This window comes from Cheilinus undulatus, linkage group 3, assembly GCF_018320785.1.
Source record: "Cheilinus undulatus linkage group 3, ASM1832078v1, whole genome shotgun sequence".
NCBI lineage: Eukaryota > Metazoa > Chordata > Actinopteri > Labriformes > Labridae > Cheilinus > Cheilinus undulatus.
This window is the reverse complement of record NC_054867.1, coordinates 26,310,091-26,333,221: the sequence shown is the minus strand read 5'-3', so window position 1 is coordinate 26,333,221 and position 23,131 is coordinate 26,310,091. Positions and strand designations below refer to the sequence as shown.

At 38.1% G+C, this 23,131-nt stretch overlaps 1 protein-coding gene across 3 annotated transcripts; it reads left to right on the top strand.

Annotated features, from left to right (window-relative positions):
• The first annotated feature begins 522 nt into the window (after nucleotides 1–522).
• inavab (innate immunity activator b) lies at nucleotides 523–23,009 on the top strand. 3 transcript variants are annotated; one of them, XM_041778243.1, is made up of 10 exons: nucleotides 523–777; nucleotides 9,385–9,498; nucleotides 14,681–14,814; nucleotides 16,101–16,223; nucleotides 16,330–16,561; nucleotides 16,731–16,784; nucleotides 17,396–17,699; nucleotides 18,225–18,380; nucleotides 18,558–19,260; nucleotides 21,445–23,009. In XM_041778243.1, the coding sequence occupies exons 2-10, from the start codon at nucleotides 9,444–9,446 to the stop codon at nucleotides 21,535–21,537; spliced, it is 1,854 nt and encodes a 617-aa protein (XP_041634177.1). In that variant the 5' UTR covers nucleotides 523–777; nucleotides 9,385–9,443; the 3' UTR covers nucleotides 21,538–23,009. The 3 variants fall into 3 exon arrangements, with proteins under 3 accessions (XP_041634177.1, XP_041634186.1, XP_041634194.1); XM_041778252.1 differs by lacking the exon at nucleotides 523–777 and adding an exon at nucleotides 6,211–6,278; XM_041778260.1 differs by lacking the exon at nucleotides 523–777 and adding an exon at nucleotides 6,222–6,282.
• The last annotated feature ends 122 nt before the right edge of the window (nucleotides 23,010–23,131 follow it).

Genomic DNA, 23,131 nt, shown 5'->3' with positions numbered 1-23,131 from the left:
TTAAGATGTTTGAATGGGTTAAACAACCATCAGTGTGAGTTCCCTGCCCGTAAACAGCCCACACATACAGCGGAAAAGTGGATGACCTGTGCAGCGTTCATACACACCCCTAAAGTTCGTTACTCCTAGAACTACAGTGATTTATGCAGAATATTACGCATTTAAAGCCATTTCAAGTTCACTGAATGAACGCTGAGAAAATAGCACGCAAAGTAATACGTTTACAAACTAGAACATGTTTAATGTCAGCAGTTAAATGGCAAATTAATGGATTCGTGAAAGAGCAGAGACATTCAAGAAGTTAATGAGCCTGCATTCATGTTATAAAGTAAAAGCACACATTTAGTTATACTCGAAGTTGTAATATGCTGTTTTCTTCCAGACTATCTCCTTTTATGTGCCTCGTTAAAACCGAAGCATGTATTGTTGGAAGCGCGGTTACCATGGTGAATACTTAGTGTTTGTTACTTTCCTGATGCTTTCGACTGCACGTGAAAGCACCACCGCATTGCTTTACTTTTACAGGACAGAAGAATTAGCCTCTTTAAGATTATAACCTGTGGAGAGTTTTACCTTGTTCACTCGTTCTGGCTGTAATTACCTACTCGTTCAGACCACAAAGGCATTACCTGAGGACTTGGTTTGGTTTTCGTCGACCGTTTTATTCACGTGAATAAAGACGAACTTTCAGCTGAAATCTGGGAGGCTGCAGTGAGCCAGCGGAGATTGTATGGATGCAGATGAGGCACGATGCTAGCTCGCTAACTAGCTACTAAGGTAAGAGCTTACAGCACTAAATACAAGTTTGTTGGTTATAATGTATGTACATGTACGCAATAGGCTAGAGGTAATTCTACTTAAGTTATTTGTCACCTGAAAATTCGTGTTTTCGAGAAGTTACTTAAAATTTAAGGAAACCTTTCCATGTTTTAAGAGTTTGTGAAGTTGGAGAAACTTCACAGCCGAGGCCCAGCAGTAGCTCTGCAAAACTGATTTAGCGGGTTAATACAATGATCAAAACAAAATCTTGTGTTTTCTCTGTTTGACACGAGCTGGTTAGCCTTTTAAACTCCTTGTACTGTTTGAATAAAGACTGCAAATATCGGTGAAGTATAAATCTTGACTATACAGATGTTAATTACAGGTGTAGTCTATATTTATAACGCCATAATTCTAAGGTACCATCTTTTGTGGAGTCCCAATATAGTCCTAACTTTAGCATTTATGTAAACCACTAAAACTGAGGGTTATTTTTTTTTTTTTTTTAGGTTAGCTGAAATGTTTCCCATCTTTCCGTCTTTTCTCATACAACAGAGTTTCCTGTGCTTCATACAAAGTCCAGACCTTATTTATGGATGTTTGGCTTGTTTGTAAAAGAGAACCATAGTTTAAGGGTGCACCATAAACCTAGATATGAGAAGTTATGAGCTTGCAACATCCTCTTTAGTTTTAAACACACAATGCTGCAAAGTAGACTTATCTGTCAGGATATCCAAATTCCTATTGCTGAATCATGCTTAAGATTAAAAATGCCTGCTTATGATGAATAAATTGCTCATTTTCTTCAGCGCAGTAAAGTCCCATTCATTAGTTTGTGATTTCTGTGCATTGAAATATTTCTGCTGTCTACACATTCCTGACCACTGACCCAGAGGGCAAAGAGACAGAAGCAGCTTAACCCCCGAAACCTCAGTGACCTGCCAGCAGGACAGCAATTACAAAAACTGCCCTGCAGCCAAACCTTATTCAAACCCACAAAACTTTATATAAAATATACAAACTTGAAAAATAGGAATTATGTGATTTTACACCCCTTAAACTTAAACTCCTAAGTCATGTTCAGAGTTTTAGTTTAGAATAGACCCTGATTTGTGCAGAGGTGCACACACTTCCAATTCATAGGTCCACATCAAACTAGCAAGTTGAGTTCCCTTCTATGTGTGTCTGCAGTCAGGCAGCTTTAGGGTTTTAGCTGCCTTCAGGCTCTAATTTAGTTTGCTGTGGATGTGCAAATAAAGACTCCATGCTTTGTGAGTCTTTCTTTGTTTGCCTTTTAGGATTTATAACACATTACTGTAACTTTACAGCCCTTATTTACAACATCGACTTGGTTCAAACATCATTACAGCTAAATGATCCTCTAGGACCTGGTGGAAGAACCAGTCTGCCAACCAAAATCAGGCAGAAAATGTGTGATCCTTGGCAGCTGATGACTCCACACACAGCGGCAGTAGTAGTCTAGTCGTACATTATAAAGGGACTCAAGAGTATTTGAAGAATTTGTTTAGCCAGCTGCTGCGTTGCCCACACAAAGCTTGCTCTCTGTCCCTTAAGGATTGCTGGTTTATATAAACCAACCATGATATCAACCAACTGTCCGCTTTAGAGACCGGACAAGTGTTTGTTTAAATTTTAAACTTTTGTTTCCCAAGGCTGGTGAGAAAAGATTACCGCCCATCTGCATGACTACACTTTCCTCGTATCTGATCAAGGTTATCAAAATGCTTGGTATGTAGCTTTCTAACAAAAAAACACTGCCCTGCTTGTTGTTATTTTCACACAAAGGAGCTGGAAGTGATACTCAACCATTCAGCCTTTCTTTATACCCACACACAGATAATCAGCAACAGGTAGCTAAAACAAATCTAATGGTACCAGTGCTGCTGTCCTGATGAACAGCGTGTTCAGCTTTTTTGGATATTCAGAGGAGCTAATTAAGGTCTTAGTAAATTAAGGACAACCTGTTTTTTATGTTGTTGTGCACTTGTATTGCATATTAAAGAGATGAGTTTTTAATTCTGTAACCCGATTTTTAGGAATGTAGGTGGAGGAAATGCTTGAAAAATCAGTCAGAGGGAAGAAATAATGAGCCGTTATACAAACTATTTCTAGCAAAATGACTTTTTCATTGAATCGCCGACCTGAGTTGAAGATCCACATCATTGGTCAGAAAGACCCTGAGTCGGCTTGTACGTGTTGGTTGAACTCTGTATCCTGTGTTGTTTTAACTCCCTTGTTTTACGGAGAGCAATGCATGATTTTAAAGTTAAAAAAAAAACTCACAGTTACCTCACAATGTTCATTGTAAGGTTAATGATAATCCACATAGGCCTCCTTCTCTTTATAAGAAATGGAAAACCTTAATAAAGTTGGTTTTGAAAACAAAGAATAAATCAGATTAAGGTAAACTGTGTCAGGCTCATGTGTGGAGGTCTCATCTTTTCCAAGACCAATGCACTGAGTTATTAAGAGGGCTAAAGAAATATAATGTATTTAGTATTTGTAGGGAATTTCTGTCATTAATTGCTATCAATTGCGCTTTTTTAAATCACATTTTAAAAAACTTCTATTTCCCTTTTTAAACCATTTTTGTCTCATTTTGGACTTTTCTTTTGTCTTAAACTAAAGGTAAATGACTTCCTGTTTGGATACAGACCTGCTTTTATTGGTAGGTCAATCGATAGTAGATTATGATATGAACTTAACCTTGGAAAAAAGAACTTATTATGGATTGAAAAGGATATGAGGATACAATAACACAAGGCTAAGATTACTTTTGACTTGTCCTCTGAGCTGTCAGTGGTATTTCTTTAAGTAAAATCAGACCTTAAAGACCCTGTAAAGTGAAAATAAAACTCTATTTCACTTTGTTGTAATACAAGTCACTGCGTTAGGAACCCCCAGGTCAAATTTCAGTCAGATAAAACATCTCTAAGTTTATAAAATTATGATTCAAAATCATGAAAAATGAGGCAGTACAATGTGCTCCAGGATGGTGTGGGCGGGTCTTTGAATGTGCTGAAGCCACGCCCACTCAGGAGAAATACATCCTCTCAGATTAAAAAAATATCCTGCCTCTTGACCTCTTGCTGACCTTAGAAGAAGAGACAAAGTCTGTTTTCTGGCTTAAATCTCTCTTATGATGCTTTAAATGATCCATAGACCACTGGGACTGATAGATTTGGCAAATTTACCTCACAGTGAACAAAAACAGAGCATTTCACTGACTGTTAACTTTCAATAAAGGCAGTGACATCAGCCAACAACAGACTACTGTTAGATCTGCTCTGTGATTTTATATTGTCATGTTAGAGGGGCAGGGTCATTCCCTACTGTGGCGTGTGACATCATGAGCCCACATATTAGCCCCGCCCACATTAAACCAAGCCATGAAAGAAGTGAAAAACTTTCTAACAGTCTTATTCCATCACATGCAGATCTCAGTGTTTTCGCATGTTTACAGCAACCATATTCCAACATTTCTAGAGTGTTAAGACAAAAACTTTTGATTTCACTTTACAGGGTCTTTAAGCAGCAGTGGTAGACTTATTTCAAATCACTGTGGCTCAAGGAGACACTGACTTGGCTTAACCAAAAGGTGTTTAAAAGGACGATAAATTGTGCGATTGATCACAATCAAATAAAATTATTGTATTAAATGCGGATCTTGATTAGTCACGATTAACTCAATCTTCACAGCCCTAGTTAAAATGTTTTGAAAAGTGTGATGATTTCTCTACAATAATTAAATACCTTTTAAATGGCTCATTCATCTGTATATCTGTGGCCCTATCAAACAACCTCTCAGCCTGTGTGGTTTATTTGCCAAGCTTTAACAGAGGCAGATGGTATTTAGCTATTCTTTGGCCACATATGTATGATATAAAATTGCCAACTGTCAACCAAATAAGCCCGGAGTAATGCAAGAGATCAAATTTTTGGTGCTTGACACAAAGCCATCTGTGAAACCTAAATGTAGAAGTCCCTTCACCAAATATCTACTGCCTCGTTGTGTCTCCTTGGCGGCTGCTTTTTCTGTGCCGTGTCATCTGAGATCTGAATCTAGAGTGTCTGGGAATTGCTGGACTTTTCTCCAGAGTGCCGGAGCACCAGCATTCCTGAAAAGCCAAAATGAATATTAGGATTCAGGGTGAATGTGAGCCATGCAGCCACAGAGCAGGTGCTGCCTCTGCGTCTCTGTAAATCATGCAGACTATCCCGCCACCAAGTGTTTGCCTCCTTTTTTACTAGAGGCTGAAATGGGGTCTTGGCTTTGGTATTCTGCCAGACAAAGAGGAAGGGAAAAGGGAGAGGAAGTTATGAAAGCTATAAGCCAATCTGAGTTTATACTTTTGTATATGTATGATTGCTTATGCAGCTTTACATGAGATGTACGACCAGGAGATGGCAGCAGGTATGCACTGAGCAGATATTTGATCTTTGTACTCAGAGCTGAAGTGTCTCTGAAAGTTTATTGTTGTCATTTGTAAGAAATGAGAGGTCATGAAGATCATGAGAGTCATCCACAGGCACTCATATAGTCACAGATCCAGAGATGACAGCATTTTAGTTTAGAGTTTTATATTTATAGACTAAAGCTCCTGTGTGGAGTTTTTTATTGGCAATGAAACAGACTGAAATGAGTGCTGACACCTCTGTATGACCTACTAAACCAAGCCAGCCCATAGGAATAAGACCAGTTATTTCTATAATGTTAATAGTGGGGATGCTGAGCATCCGCCTTTTTTGTCATTTAACCCATCAAAGAATTACTGAGTAACACATTTGATTGTTTAAAGACAGCAGGGTGAGATTTTTTGTTGGAAAACACTACTTACACACGTACAGACAACATCAGCAGAGATAAGATGTAGCTCGTTGTCCACAGGGGTCACCAAAATTGATGCAAAAATCTAGTTCCTCACTGGAGCTTTAACCCAGGTGCCCGAACCCAAAAATTACTGACAAAGCCAAATGAGGCTGTGACAGCTTAATATGACTGGTTCATGCGAATAATTGACAACTGACTAAATACTTCAATCATCATTTGCTTAAATATGTCAAACATTTGCACTGTTGGTTAAAAATGTTGCCAGTTATTTTCCCAATAATCCACCAGTTGACTCATGGTTTCAGTTCTTTAACTGTCAGTATATTTTCATGCTGCTCCTCACTTCATCATTTGTCGTATATTTTTTTATGGAAAGATTATCAGTGAAGTTGGCAGCTCATACCTGTCAGTAAACTGATAAGAAATGAAGTAAATTGCAAGGTGAAGTAATTTCTTTGTCAGTGGTGTTGACATAGTTTCACAGAGTCAGACAGTGACGCTGGGTTATATGATCCTGACTCAAGTGTTCAGCTCTCTGTTTGTGGCCACTCCTCTTCAGCAGGCAGCACTTTGTCACAGCGAATCTCTCATTCCTATCCACAGTCTCCACAGCTTTCTAAAGGAGTGTTTCCTCTCATTGGATTTTAATCTTTTTTTATGGTTCTCTGTAAGTAAGTCATTTTTTTCAGATTTCCAAATTGTAATTTTTTCATTCATGTAGTGTCTTTTATGTGTGTTTAGACTAATGTAGAATGATAGTTTATGTGTTCTGCTAATTTCCATAATTTAGACATTCATGCCTCTTGTTCTGCCTATGATACAAATTTTAAACAAGAAATAACTTCTGTTATGTGACCTGTGGCTCAATGAAGAATCTTAACACCTTCAGGAAAGGGACAAATCCTCATCTGATTTTTGTTTGCTTGTTTTTTTTTATATCTCTGAACCCAAATGATCGCCCTGACAAAGCTGCACACACCTACAGTCCTTTAAACCACTTAAGTCATTTTGGTTTTCTTCATTTAAAGCTCAGTGACGTGGTAAATTTGTGCTGTATGGTTGACGGTCTGCTCGTTTCTGGGGAGTTTCTGTGATTAGCACATTTTAAACTATAGAGTGGGAATCTAGAAATCTGAGCCCTGCTTTGAAGATAAAATTACCTTCCTGATTTGTATTAATCATTGTTTCAAAGTGTTGTTTGCAGGTTTTAGTTTGAAAATGTTACATGATTGATCAACATGATTGAAATAAGCACAACATTGAAAACCATGATTTTTTTGTATAATTTACATCTGTGAAATTAATTTACGAAGCAAAAATGGCCAATATATGGTGAATGTAAGTATAGGAAGTGTAGATTCGCTGATTCTGTTTCTTTGCATTCTTACAGATGAAATATTGCTTGACTTGATCCGCTGGTTTGTTTAAAAAAATGCTTTTTCAGGTTGTGTTTTGGTGACATTCAGTTTCAACAAAGGGTGTCAAAATATTAAAATTTCAATTAAGATCAATCTCAGGATTTCTACACTGTAAAACTGAACAGGTGAAGGTTGTTAAAAAATTAGTTGCATTATCTTGAAAATCCAAAATAACTATTTCAACTTTATTTTTCTGAGTCGACTGAACACATTTTTAGTTTTGATTAAACAGTACTCGGTCACTTCAACTGTTTTTGGTAATTTTACTCAAATTATTTGACAATCATCCCTTAATCTGCGTAGTTTTCACAGAATGCCTTTGGGCATTGGACTCTCTTGCAACATGATTGAAGTTACTGACTCAGACAGGCACTTTCTGTGTGGATCAACTATAATATACTATGGATGGTGAACAGGAATTCCTGGTTGAAATGAAATTTAAATCTAATCATTTAATCAGTGTAACACTATTTATGATTTGTTGTATCCATGAAAATCTTGGCTCTAGAGTTGTATATAAACAGACTGACCCCAGCATGAAAAATTAAACATGTAAATGTGTTCTTAACAGTAATTAATGGTTGTAAATACCAGTGGATACCAAAGATTGTAGCTCGAGCTCACAGTTCTGCAGATTGTAGCTGATGTTTAAGTGTTTCAGCTCTGTATGTTGTTGATGTTTGACTGTGCTGCTCTCAGGCTGTTTTCACCATAATTTAGCACACACAGCAGCAGATTAACTGAGAGTTCGAGGTGTTAAAGCTGCAGTCACAGTCATATGAACTGTGTGGAGGATGTGTCATGTTAGAGATGATGAATGGATGTTGTTCATCCCTGTTCTCCCATGTATGGCAACGACAAGAAACATCTCTTACATATTGCTACTGATGATTTCAGCTCATTTAGACATTCCACCAAACAATGACTTGCTTTAGATCGCCATACAAACAACGGAGAAGAACCTCCCCTCTTTGTGCAATCACTGCTACATTCCTGTGATCTCTTAGTTAATAATCAAACCAGGTTTCACATTTTTCTTCAGCTCATAAACATGTAGGACTGTACATTAACATACATTCATGCATGGCTGTGCTCATGCGTCCTGAGCCTCTTATGTGAAGGAGCGCAATAATGACGATCATATGACATCAGAGGCCAACCATCATGCAGCCACAGGAAGCACCCCAGACATGGCAACATGCGTGTACTCATGCTGTGAGAGACGATGACTACACCTGACTCTACGGTCGCACCTGAATCACTAAAGCAACAGGTCACATGTCATCATTTAGTGGTGGGCAGTCATTGGGAAGCTTATGCTAACGCTGTTTGAGTTACACTAATCATTGTCTTTAGCATAATGACTACCTGTCTGTAATCCATATTAATACTCGGGTATTTTTTATGTTTCACAACCGTGAATGGACTCACAGAGGCTGCAGGCTTCATTAGTGTTGGCATTATGCTCAGTTTGGTGCATAAGCTGCTTGGCTTATTACAATTTGGGTTGTGAATCACACAGTATCTCATGATAGGATACAACATTGCATAATTAGAGGTTGTGGAAACAAGGGCCATTATTGATTGAGGTGTTCAAGATGACATTTTATCTGATGCCAGTGTTTTCATTGCCTCTTTTGGTGTAAGATTTCCAAAATGCCTGGATTTTCTTGTACGTTTGACCATTAAATACAATCAGAATTTGTCCAACAGGTCATTTCTTCAGGGAGATTTGAAAAAAAAAAACTTCTTCAAATCATCAGATATGATACATCACGTGATACCTCGCCCACGCTCATGATAATGTTACAGTACACTAATACTTTAATAATTGATAAAGTTAAGATAATCATTTAAAGATTCATGCCTGTTCAAAGGCAAAGTGCAGTTTGAAAGTTTGATTATGGATGCACACAGGTCAAGGTGCGCTATAGATTACAAAATCCAATTTTGTCCAAACCTTCATTTATAATATTTTGTATTTTTCTATGATTTTGTACTTTATAAATATCACTAATACAATACTCAGCCTAAAATAATTGATAAGTGTTTCTAGAAATCTAAACTTTAGTCACTGTCTGTATCATACATCCACAGCAGCTGGTCAGACCCAACTAAGAAATGCTTATTTATGAGATATCTAAGTTGACAGCAGCCCTGAAGTTTTAATGTATTCAGATTTTCTGACCCAAGACAAATATTGACACTTTTAATTTCACTTCATGAAAATTGTACTTTTTTTCCAGCTCATATATCAGTCTTTCAAAAAATTCCAAAAATAACCTGTGACTTTTGGGAAAGTTATGATGATATCAGCCTAAGCATGTAAATAAAACAGAAATTATTTTCTTCCAGGAAATGGTGAAAGCTGACGTTATCCACTGAAGAACAGAAACAAAAGTCAAATAATTCAGATGGAGTTCAATGGAGAGATCAGTGACACTGACAGCGGCATCATCCTTCATTCAGGTAAAATATTATAAACATTGGATCACTGTAAGTAAACCAGAGGTTTTCAAAGTGTGGGAGAAGGAGCCCCCCTGATTGAACATAATGTATGCACCCCCATAGAAAAATGGGGTATTTGCATAAAAGTTGCACAGTTGCTTATTACTCAACGGTGTTTTTAGTGTGACCGCAGTTCCTTTAGCTTCTTGTCCAATAACTCACATGGTTTAGTCACCAAACTTAGGCGCTTATTCTCAATATGAAAGTAGTCAAGGTCATACTTCCTTTTTTCCTGCTCAATCCAGAATCTGTTCTCTCACTCCACCCATCACAGCAGTTAGCAAAATAAACCACTTTTTTCAACTTTATGTCTGTCTTCCCTGAAGTTCTCTGACCCCCCCATAAATGAAGCCATACACATTGTTTACTAGCAAAATACAGGATACCATGTCAGTTGCCAGGGTGGTCTTTAATGCATGCCAGCACATGTTGGGTCCACAACCAGTACAGTCTGGATGAAGGCATCCCAGACCATCTCTGTATGCAGTCTGAGCTATCAGATATCAAACAGTGCACCTTGTTAATGTATTGATCCCGTTTTGTCACACCTTTCGTACTCCCTCTTAAGGCGGCAGAGAGTCGGGATTGCTTCGTCCCCCAATTAAGCCTCTGCAATGTTCAAATTGAAGACGAAACCTCACAGGAGCATTAATATAAACAAATTTAAACAGCTCTGTGAATTGGATAGTGTTTTTTTTTTGTTTGTTTTTTGATTCAAAAACAAGACATGTTTTTTTTTTTTATTCATTTGATCTCAGGAAAATCAACTTGTTGGAGTGTGCAGGCATCATCACCGATCCAATCATTTATAATCCATCTAGCTTCCTGCATCCAAAGAATTTTTTTTAATTTTATTTTTTAATCTACATCAACGACAATTGCAAGCATCATGAGACCAGAAGTTACCGCAAAACAAACAAGACTGCAGATTGTCCTCGCTTGGTCGCCCACATGTGTCCGAGGGACAATAAGCAGCTTCAGTGATTTACTGTAATTAACAAGAAAACAAAGTAGATTTACAAGAAGGGGATTTGCTTTGTTTAAGAAGTTTTGAACTTCTGATTTTCAAAATGTTCTTTGACTTTTCAAACTGAACGTTACAGGTTTTAAATCTGCTTCCTCTATTTAGACAGTATTTGATTTAGATGGCTAAACTACCTGCTTTTTTAGTCGGTAGATCCTTCCTGTAGGTCCAAAACATGATGAAACCAAGTAAACACTAAATATATTAGTTTTCATATTTTTGTTGCTCATAAAAATGGACCACTGCATTCTTTTGAACAATGTGACGAACTGACAGAGATAAAGAAATTACTAATAAACCTACAACTTCATGTCAACAGCTGTGAACAGAATGGCTTCTTTACTTATTTCTGCCCAGCTATCTGTCATGTGATAATCATCTATCTTTAAATAAAGACTTCTTTCAAGCTCCTCACTCTGTATTTAACCACTGTGAAATCAGGACCCTGTTCTTTACATTAATCTCTGACAACCTGACAGGGCAGATCTCTGTTATTATGAGACACACTTGAGCTTCATCAATACAAATTCTTCCAGAGAAAAACATACTCAGCAGATTGTTTATGACGTAAGTAAACAAGGTCAGGTGGATGTTTTCTGATAGCAGGGAGATTAATCATATTTCTGATAACATTAACTTTATTTAATCAACTGTCGACTTCTGCACACTAGCACCAAGTGTTTGAGGAAGTAGTTAAAAACAAACACATTACTTAGGCTTTCAACAAAAACAGTCATGTGAAGTCTGAGGCAGAAACTAGAATGCATGTGGTCTATCGTGACTCACAGTTAGATTATTCTGTCCTCTGTGTCACTTTAAGGATTGAATGCAAATAATCCTTAATAAAAAGGCTGCGAACACATGCATTTCCCTCATATAAACCTGCCTGTCTCACAGTAAGTTGTTACAAATTTAATATTTTATTTCCCTTTTTTTACTATTTTGTCTTTCTTATACAAATGGGAGGATGCTCTTTGAAATGGGTGTAAACGGCAGTGCTGTTGATGCATTACCACAAGTTTTTTACTTTTTGTAAAAAATCTTTAAAGTCCCAGTGAAGTGAAATCCAAAATCTGCCTCTTAACACAGTAGATATGTTGGAATAAGGTTGCTGTAAACATATGAAAACACTGAGATCTTTGTTTGACTGAATTTTTATTTGGACCGTTAGAAAGTTGTTAACCTCTTTTCTTTGCTTGGTTTTATTTGAGCAGGGCAAATTTAAGAGCCCATGATATCACTGGTTCTTGATGGTAAATTACCCATCCCTCTAACGCTACAATGATATAAAATCACCGAGCAGTTTATCTCAGTGCAGTAGTTGTTAGCAGATGTCACTGCCTTCCCTGAAAATTAACAGTCAGTTACATGCTGTATTTTTGTTCACTGTGAGGTAGATTTCCCAAATCTATCAGCCATGGTGGTCGTTAAAAGTATCATAACAGAGAGATTTGTGCCAGAAAACAGTAAATTTAATCCCCAACTTCCGTCTCTGCACTGGCACAGAGCCAGGCAGTTGTGCTCTGATCAGAGCATTTTTTCATTTTTTATTTGAGAGGATCGTATTTGAAGTAAGTGGGCGTGGCTATGGCCCATTCAACAAGCATGCCCACACCATCCTAGAGCAGATTTTACTGCCTCCTTCTTCGTGATTTTGAAGCTCAATTTTATAAACTTAAAGATGTTTTTCATGACTGAAATTTGTCCAGGTAGCTCATAACACAGTGACGTCACAGTGACAGTATTGTCATACTGTACATGGAGGTTGCTCTGTGTGTTTCACTCAGCGTCCATCAAGCTACAGTCACATTTTTCCCTCTCTCTACTACTAATCACTACTGTGTTATAGCTGTTGTGTGTTTAGGCATATATATAGATAACAATCACCCTCGCGGTTTAGCTGCTTTTCTCTTAGCCTCCCTTTCCTCTTTTACCACAACTTAGCCTAGCTTAGCCTCTGCTTCTCTGTCTGCTTCTGCCTCTCCTGCTCGGTGTGCCAGATGTTAAGCTTTTCCCCGTCCTCCTTTACTGATAATGGTACGTGTATTAAATGTAGGTTGTTTGTGGTTCTGGAGAACAGAGTAACTCCTTAGGAAACACGGCCCTCACCACTGAATCCAAACCTTTATTCTCAGCTCTAGCTGGGCAAACCCCTCTAGCTGGTGACAGCCGACCTAGTGTAGTTCTGGTTAGCTTTCCTCTCAATGCACAGGAATTAAACATTACATACAAAAATACATAAACTTGCAAAGTATTAAAACTAAGATTTAGATATGTACAAGCTTTTGTTGTTATTATTTCTAGTTTCTGAGAATTATTGCAAGGTTTAGGCATTTTATATTGGCTTTGTTTGTTTTTTCACATGTTCACTTATTTTACTCAGTCTTTGTATTTTATATCACTCTCTCTGGAGGCTGGACTTCATCTGAGAGAAATCCAACCCTTGTGCTGGTTTGACTTTTTCTGCTAACATCAGAGCTGGAGCCAATGCATTTTATTGATTAGTTGGTAGCTACAAAAAAACTTTAAATATTTTGGGAAACTTTAGGAAAAGCATCCATTTTGTCTGGCTCTAGCTTCTTTGTTAAAAATATTTATTTCTTTTGGACCTTTGGTTAGACAAGACAACAGGTCTTAAAATGTTGTATTTTGTTTTGAGAAACCCTAATCAGGAGTTTTCTGTTTTTTCCCCTTTATTTAGTCCATTTAAAGTTGATTTTTTTCAGGCGCTGGTTTAGCTCAGTGAATAGAGCAGGCACCCATACACAGAGGATCATCAACCATGTATTTGTTGCTCTTTGTATTTTTGAACTTCCGATTTTTATTGAACAGTCTGCCATGGTGACCATATGATATATCATATGATATATTCATTATAAATGCTTGGTAGTCTTGTTTTCTCTTCACTCAGCAGTGTGTACTGATTTTTTTCTGGTCTTTCTGACATTCCCTGCGCCCTAATTGAGCCACGTGATGTCTTCTCTATACAATGAAAAGATAAAGTCCTGAATGAATAGGGCATTGTCGCTCTAGGAAGAGGAATTCTTTGCTCCATTGTGATGCTGTCACACTTCTTTCCTGTCGCACCTCAGCTGTGTGTGTGAGTACCTGCAGGGATTCTGTTAATAATCTCTGAAGGCATGTGGCGCTCAATGCATGTCGCCTGAAGCCACTCCCACAGCCCTAATCTTAATATCATTAGTCACCACGGCTACAGACAGCGCCAGTGTAACACTCAAACAGTGTTTATAGTTACCTAGATCCTCACATTGATTTTTGCATGCGAGTAATGAAAACAAAGGTAACAACAACAGGTAGGTTGTGTTCAGTGTAGTCTTTGTGTCGAGGCCATCAGATTTAATCTGCAGCAGTATGATCCAGGGGTCAAAATAGTGTTATCCACTTTTGTATGTGCAGACTTAAAACTTAAAAAGCAACAAAAAAAGTTACAAATAGATGAATAAAACTTTATTGATATGGAATACATTAAAGCACAACAGAGAGAAATTACAGTTACATTAAGGAATAAAATATCAGGAAAATTTTATTTTATTCACTGAATTGTTAGAAAAGGTATCATTGGGCATGAAATTTTCTTGTCTTGTGTGCTGGTGTTGCTTTATTTTCTTTGTGTATGATTGTAAGGATGGCTGTAACAAATGTAGGCCAAGTCTCTTTTAACACTTATGTCAGAGCTTTTGTCATTTATGGCTAATTATTCGCACAGGTGCATTTAGTAAACTGGCCAGTGTGTGGACATGTGTAGATTTTTTAGGTTATGTATCAATTATTGCTTATGGTTAATAGATAAAAGATAATGGTTAATTATTAAGCCTGTGCATTCATGAATTTATGATTATATTACCGCTCTGCCTTTGAGAATTATCTTTTTTAAATTTATTTATTTAGACTCTTATTTAGACTCTTACTCAAACTGATATTTCTCCTTTCTTTCCCAAAATCACTTTTTACATTTCAAATTTTTTATGTGTAAATATAAATAATAGTGAAAGTAATTTAAAGTTGTAGTTCTTAAATTAAGTAATTTGGACTACTGAATAAAGATGTCAGAGTGCAGAAGTCACAACGTAATCTCTCGTGTCTCGTTCCATTATTTAGGCTCGGACAGCCCAACAACACACACAAAGGATGTGACTACGCACACACGGGCCATGAAGCTCAAACAACAAGATCTTAAGGATCGACTGGAGATCTGCATCCTGGAGCTGAAGAAGCTCTGCATCCGAGAAGCTGTGAGTAAATTATCATGAAATCAACATTCAGACTGTTTGAAAGCCAAAGTTCAACTGTCACATCCCATAAGAAATGCGTCATACAATCATGATCATCTTCGGTCAGTAAAGGTTCACTTTGTCAGCTTAGACAAAATAAAAACTGAAAACAATTATTACACAATCAGGCATTATGTGACTAAATGTACTGCCCATGTTGTGTGTTTCTACACCTTTAGTAAGATTTAAAAGGTGGGGTAGGTTGGGAGCTTAATTAGCTTTAATTTGCCTGAACAAATGACTCAGATGTTGTGTTTGTTTCTCAGCTCTGTGACTGACTGAGAATGAACAGTTGGTCTTTTGCCTGCCCCTCTGTCACATTATCATTGCGGTTCTTCCCATTAAGTGCCATTAAGTGCTTGAAGTTTCCTTCAAGCTTCTTTTATCACCCAAAGTCATAAAGCTGCATTTGGATTAGTTTATTTCATTACGGCTTTTTAAGGGGAATCCTGCTCGTTCTGATGTTTGATGAAATTTCACATTCGTCCAATGGCCTGGATCTGAATCGAGCTTGGGAGCTTTGACACACATCAACCAATCATTTCAATCCTTCCTGCAGCTCCAAATGATCAAATAATGTCCGTAAATTCCCACAATAAGCCATTTCGAAACTGGACACATATTTCTTTAGGAGTGTCTATGTCATGCGTCAGTGCTTCAGGGTGAAATCCCAGGACTGATCATTCTTTCCTGTTGACACTCGGGCAGGGCGCTCCTGTTGAGACACGCTCAGGTGAACTAATAGGAGGTATAAAGCCTCTCCCTGCTCTCAGTGACAAAAGAACAAGTAATCTTACTGGCAATACTTACGTTTTAGCCTGTCTGCAGAAGTGGCAGGACAGGAGTGATTCAAAGTAACGGTGTATTTATGACTGTTTAATGAAGCCAGTAATGTGCATTCTCATGCTTGGGTTTTTTTCAGACATGGATACCTGATACAGTGAGAACGTGATAGCTGAAGAATGTGTTGTGAAAGGAAATATCTGCAAAGCAAAATTATGCAAGACTCCTTGAACTTATGTGCCTCAACATGCACGGAGAGCTGGAAAGATACTTGCGGATCTTTGCAGCACTGCGACTGATAAGATAAAAAGAAAAAAACTCTGAGCTGATAAACTAAAATGTTTGTCAGTGTTTGAAGAGTGTCTTAGTTTAAATGCCAGGATTTTTACTCAAAAACAAACTTAAATGCATTTTGACGTGTTTTTGTGCATATTTTTATTAGTGATGTTTTCTGTGTGTTGCAGGAGTTGACCGGCCAGCTGTCAGATGATTACCCTCTGCTGCCCGGAGAGAAGCTTCCACAGATCCGCAGACGTATTGGAGCTGCGTTCAAACTGGACGAACAAAGCATCCCTCAGAGGGCAGAGGTAAAAGCAACATACTGAGTTTAAACACTTTCTTTCGTCATTTTTTAACAATATTTCAAGGGTCATATTGTTGTCTTTCTCTTGTTTCTCTCTGTAACATTTTCAGGAGTCAGAACTCAGTTTGGTGGATGCTGATTTGGCACTTCAGATGAAGATATACGAAGCAGCACGAAAGCTCTGCGAGGAGCATCACCTAAGTAAAGCTGTCAGAAAGAGCCGCTTACAACAGCTCAAGAGAGAGGAGAAAAAACTCAAACAGCTTCAAGAAATGGTTTTTAAGCTGCGACTGGAGCACGGGCGATCGTCACCACTTCCTGCTTTTAATATTTCCCAACAAGGTGAGAGGTGACCAGTCGGATAGCGTCATGTCCGATCATTCCACTATTGTCTATGTATAAAAGTATGTTGATTTTGAAGTATGTCTTAACTGACATGTCCTGGGCATTTCATAGATTCTTGTAATTGTCTCATTTAATCATTAATGTTTTGTCTTTTTATATTTTTCAGATCTGGGTGCATCTGATGACAGCTCTCTGTCCGATTCTGTCGTGCAGGATGAAGGTAAGAGATTCCTTAGCTTTGTTACTAAAAAGTACAAATCTATTTCTTCTTGGGTTGATGAGATTTAAGATCAAGATAACAAGTCTTGCAGTTTAAAAGCATATCAATTTTTGCTGCTCAATCAGCTGACCATAAAACGTGGAGATGAGAGCATGTAGGAACAGAGAGTACTTGTCTGGAATAGTGCAGTATTCTGTTTTCTTCAAGCTCCCGTAAGGAGTTTGTTTACTGGCTTTAAACTCCTGATATTAATACTGATGTCTTTTGTATGAACTAGTAAAGCAAGCAGGAGTTATTATTTCTATTTTGTTATTGATAATGCCTTAAACCATTGCAGTGGGTAAATGCCAGGCAGCAGATAAAGCATTTCTTTACATTTGACAGCAAAAATTTACAATGTGATGCTTTTGACTGGAAAAAGAAAGCAGGATTTTACTTTTAATAAAGCACTACTAACATATCAATAGGACAAAATCAGCAAAAAGATGAGAAGTTGTCCACCAAAATCAATGCAATCTTAAAGCTTCCCAACTAAAGCTTTTATAAAAGATGTCTGAAGTGTTAAATGAAGAGTCTATAAACAGCTTTTCAAAACTTTTTTTTTTCCCTAGAAGTAACAAGCCAGTCATCACAGCAGTCCACGGGACTCTCATATCCAGGAGAAACAGACCCTCCCCAGCCTCCCCCTCCATCCTCACACTCCTTTGTAGACGGCTCCTACACATCTCCGTCTGCAGCTCCACTGTCTGTGCAGCTGACCCCATGCTCCTCTCCCCATCCGAGCCTGAAGTCTACTCACAGTTTGAACTCGAACGCTGCGTATGACCTTCCTCCCATCCAGCACTCCCCATGGACGGAGTCGAGTCTTGATGAACCATACCAGAAGAGCAGGAAGTCCCGCTCCTCCAGCAAGAGGTGAGAGATCATTGATCATGTCTCCTTTAATGTCTAGCCATTTTTCAGGATTCTAGTTTTTCTGGATTCTTTGGAAATGCTGACAGAAGTTGATCGTAATGGACTCATTTTTGTGCAGTCTTTCATAGATGTTATTACCTGTCAAGGAGTTGCACAAAGCAGCTCTGTCCTAGCTCATCAGGAAAAATTCATCCTACATCAGCCATGCATTATAAAGTTGATTCAACAGATGCTTGTGAATGTGCAAGAGTGCCCTCTTGTGTCCCACCCGTGCTAGAGCAGCCAAAGAACCATCACAGATCTATAAATCCTTCTGTTTTACAATCATGCAATTACACAGAAGTTATATCATAGTTTTATTGTTCAGTAGTCAATAGCTGCAATAAACCTCTACCTGTAGTAATGTGTTGTTTATGTTGGTGTAAGTGATTATTTATACTCAACCTCACCTGTTTAATGAGAGTGTTTTCTAAGTATTTCAGACACTATCACTGCAAAAAAACATATTTCTATTTATGTTTTCAGCACTCCAACCAAAACGGAATTATTGCCACCATTAGAGGCCTGCTTAGCACAATCTGCTCTGCCCGTGCAACTCTCCCATCTCAAGCTGAGCCGCACCCAGTCCAACAGCACGCCCTCCACGCCAGAGATGCGCATGCACAGACAGCTCTCCCTCAGGTAGCCACACCTAAAAAACAGACTTTTAGTACTTTTAGTACACCTGCAATTCCCAGTGATGTCATTAATCCGTTCATATTAAATTGTTAATATAAGAAGATGTACATCTTTTTAGGTTAGATTGCTCTGTAGCCATACTAAACTGTTATTTGACTAAATGTGCTTTGATTTCCACAGGTTATCCAACCCTGAATCTCATTTAGAAAAGGACAGAGGTCGCACCAGAGGTCCAAGGAGGCGACTCACAGAATACACAATAACTTTACCACCTGAGGCTCTGCCCCCTGCAGTGAACTATGGGAACCTTACCGGCTCAGAGGACAGCAACTCTGAACACTCGTTTACATCTTACAACAGCTCACCATGTCAGGAGTTTCCCTGCAGTTCATCCCAGCAGTATCAGCCTGCATTCTCACACTCTAGCCCAGTTGGCAGCTACGGACCTCAGGTTTACCCACGCACTGGCTTTTACCATAATCCCAGGCACCAATCCAGCCCCAGTTTCCACAAATCCTATTACAATGAAGAAATGGTGTACCCGCCTGATCTGGACTTGTCACGGAGCTACTACGCCCAGCCAGCTCCCTCTCCTCCCAACAGATATGAGTATCGCTATAAAGACACTGCCGTGGCCCACCAGAGAGTGCAGAGACCCTCTGATGTCAGGCTCTCCCCCTCCCCAGCTCATTGGGACCGTCCACACTACCGCTCTGCAGGGCTCCCACAACAAGTAGTGAGCGAGCAGCTCAAGTCCTGGCACAGGCGCAGTCAACTCAAAGCCCCAAGGTCCCGTTCTCTCGACAGGCAGGGAGCAGTCAGAGTTAAAAACATGGCCTCTCGGGAGTCATCCTGCTATATGAATCCTACTTACCATGAGCAGGTAAGCAGAGAAAACCAAATGGATATCTCCTAACGAACATTACTAACAGTTCATTAGTCAAATTCGAAACAGTATCTATTGTTACACAATTATTTGGCTGTATTTATTAGTAAGACCTGAAACTGTTGTATTGTTTTCCCACTTTTCAGAATTGACCTCTGCATTAGCAGTTATAAATGTGTTACAGAAATAGTATGCTGTATGGTCGTTGTTAGAAACGCAAAAAAACAAACAAGGCAAAAAAGTGTACTGTTGCAGCTGCTGGAGATTCACTTTAACACTATTCAAATGACTATCTCTGGATTTACTATCCCTATAAAAAGTGTTCACCCCCGTGGATGTTTGAACTTTTGAGAGATTTTATAAATCAGTCATGGTCAATATAACTTTTTTTTTATTTTAATAAACTCTTTAATGTCAAAGTGAAAACAAGGTAATGTTAATTGAATTAAAACATGTTGTAAAATAAGTGTTTGCATAAATATTCTCCCCTTCAAATCAGTATTTAGTAGATGCACCTTTGGTTAAAATCACAGCATGTGTGGATAGGTCTCAGTCAGGCTTGCACATCTGGATACTGCAATTTTACTCTATTCTTCTCTGCAATACTGCTCAAGCTCTGTCAGGCTGCACGGGAATCGTTGCAAACAATCTTTTTCAAGTCCAGCCACAAATGTTTGGATTGAGGTTTGGGCTTGCTGGAAAAATCTTCTCTCCAGCTGTAGTTCTCTTGCAGAATGCAGACTGAATAACATTGTCCTCCAGGATTTTCCTATTTTGCCACATTCATTTTACTCTCCACATTTACAAGTCTTCCGGGGCTGGCTGCTGAGAAGTATCCCCACAACATGATGCTGCCACCACTGTGCTTCACAGTGGGGATGGTGTGTTTGCTGTGATTTTCAGTGTTTGGTGTCTGCTATACATAACAACTTGTCTGATGGCCAAAAAGCACCATTTTTGTCTTGCCAGACCAAAGAACTTTATTCCACTTTATCATGGAGTCTCCCACATGCCTTTTGGTGAACCGTTGTCAAGATTTGATATGAATTTTTTTAACAGTGGCTTTCTTTTTGCCACTCTTCCATAAAGCTTTGACTGGTGAAGAACCCAGTCAACAGTTATTGTATGCATAGTCTCCCGTCTCAGCTGCTGAAGCTTGTAACTCCTTAGTAGTCATAGGTGTCTTGATGGTCTCTCTCACTAGGCTCATTCTTGCACGGTCACTCAGTTTGTAAAGATGGCCTGACCTAGGCAGATTTATACATGTGTCATATCTTGATGATGGATTTAACTGAACTCCATCCCCTGACTTAGACTTTTAAATAACCTTTCTCTCTGAGTTTCTTGGAATGTTCTTTTGTCTTCATGGTGTAATGGTCACCAGGAGTACTAGTCAACCAGTGACTGCTCCTTCCAGACACAGGTGTCTTTATAGCACAATCACTTAAGACACATTCACTGCACTCAGGTGATCCTTAATTCACTAATTTTAAGATTACAAACACTAAGTGGCTAGACCTCTGTTGGATTAGGTCAGTCACTTTAGAGGGTTGAATATTTATGCAGTCCATTATTTTACCTTACATATTTTTATCTAATTGCAATTGCTTTGTAGAAATCCATTTTCACTTTGACATCAAGGAGGATTTTTTTTGTAATTTTTTATCAAAAAGGACACATTATATTAATCATGATTGATTATTATAAAATCAGTAAAAGGGTAAAACATCCAAGGGGGTGAATACTTTTAATAGGCACTGTATGATTATTGATATAAATTATTCAGACATATTTGCTCGAGTTTCAGACAATCTTTAAAAGCAAGCACATCTCTAAAAGGCCCTTGTGGAAGTCAAGTGGGCACAGCACAAAACACAGGGATGGTTTTAACAGTAATGGCAAAGTGCTTTAGATAAAAGTGGATGCAAACAGTTGTGTATGTTATTTAATTACACTTAGCATAGATCATCATAGATATAAGCTGTGAAGTCCATAATATCTTACATCAGAAAGGAGCAAAATAAATGTACAGTTAAGGAAATGTTTACTATGTTTTTTCTGTAATTATTGCAGTTTATAGTGGATCCCTTGGCATCAGACAAAAAAATGTATTTCATCATAAACCCTCACATCTTAATCATGTTTTTATCTAATGTTCCTTTTTATGTTTTTTACTCTCAGGTTATCCAAAGACGAACTCTTCAGAGATCAGCAGATGACTCTCAGACACACTGGATTGTGGATGACGGCTCTCACTACATGAGTCAAGTGTGACCTGATGCCCCCTGGACTTAATTTCCTAAATGAAACTTAGAATCATCCTGTTAACATGCCTGCCTGTGTGGGGGTAGACCAGGCTGAATTTAAAATAAACCTGGAAGTTCTTACAGTGCAGCGCTGTCTAGTACAAGTGGACAAACTGAAGCCCCAGGCGCTGCGGTACAGTTCAATCTAACACCTCTGTGACACAGTCGTAGTTAAATTGATTGCACTGGTTAATTGGAGTTCAGCTGCTGTTTGTGGTGTTTTGTACTAACAGTAACAAGTCAAGTGTCACAAATTGAATTAACTGAAAGTCATAAAATATTTTTAAGGGCACTGTTTTTATTTACGACTTGTGTTCGCAAACAAGATGTCCAAGGCTGACAAGGAAATTTTCTCTGGCTATAAACAAATCATCATCACAGAGATTTTGTCATTTTTTTACAGGGTTTTTTCAATATGCAGAGCTGTTGAAAAACAGAAATCTGAGTAGTGGTTGGAGGAGGCTTTAGCTCAGAGATAGTAGTAGACAGTGTAGTAACATTAGAAGTAATGGGATTTTTACAGTTTTTTCTAATGAAACTAACACTAAAGTAATTGTTAAAGTAAATGTTAGATGATGTAAAATTTATTTGCAAAAGCTGACATGTTTGATTGTTTAGTAGACTGCTTTAGGTACCTTACTAAACAACATGTGCAGCATTATACAGGGCTTTATATTATCAGAAAATCACTGCCAAATGATTGGAATAAGGATGGGCAAAAAAGTTTTACTTTTTGTATTTGTGCTAAGGGATGATAATCTGCTCCTTTCATGTCTTTCCACTCAGTTTGAAGGATATCAATTCTATGTAAAATAATGTAAATGTGCAACACATCCTTTATTTTTATGTTTTGTTCATTATGTTATTTTGTCACCACTATTTTGAATTTGAAGCTGCTTCAGTTTAAGATTTGTGAAACTTTTTATACGTGTGTGGTTGTGCTTATTAACTTGAATTAACAATGAATTTAATCACTTAGGTGAAACTAGATATTAAACTGATTTATTAAGTAGCTTATTAAGACACAAGCAGAGTCTTGATGCCTGGCAGCTATTAAGTTGTAAAATTGAGATTAAATGTCTTCAGCTTTAACACGATGTTTAAAAGTATTTGTGCACAGGTGTTTGACCAAACACTAATCTTTTAAACCAATACATTTTTGTCTTTTAAAAAAGAAAATGAAATCAAATTTCTACCAATTCAGCCACAGCATACTGTCTTGTTTCTCACAGTGATTTTTGTTATTAACTGTGAGCCAGACCTGTAATATAATGGTATTAACTTGAGTTTCCAAAACCCAGCAGCGTTGAAGACTGCCCTGTTGAACAATCATGTAACCTTGTGTGCCTCTTTTTTTACTTTTTTTAATATATTTATGTAGTAGTTCAGATGGAGCCAATGATGTGTTCTGTAAAAATGTGAAAATGGTTTCACTTTCAAAGAAAATAAAGAGTTGTTTTGACCCTTTGGTGTTTCCTTTACCTGCATGTGATATCATATCAGTGTTACAGTTTATAAAGCCCTTTTCCACATATTACTCTGACGTGTTACAGCTGAAATGC

Excerpts from the sequence above, each read along its gene's own strand:
- inavab (XM_041778243.1), top strand. The coding sequence starts at position 9,444 with ATGGAGTTCAATGGAGAGATCAGTGACACTGACAGCGGCATCATCCTT. Across the intron at positions 17,700-18,224 it reads TCCCGCTCCTCCAGCAAGAG|CACTCCAACCAAAACGGAAT; the intron begins GTGAGAGATCAT and ends TTATGTTTTCAG. Across the intron at positions 19,261-21,444 it reads ATCCTACTTACCATGAGCAG|GTTATCCAAAGACGAACTCT; the intron begins GTAAGCAGAGAA and ends TTTTACTCTCAG.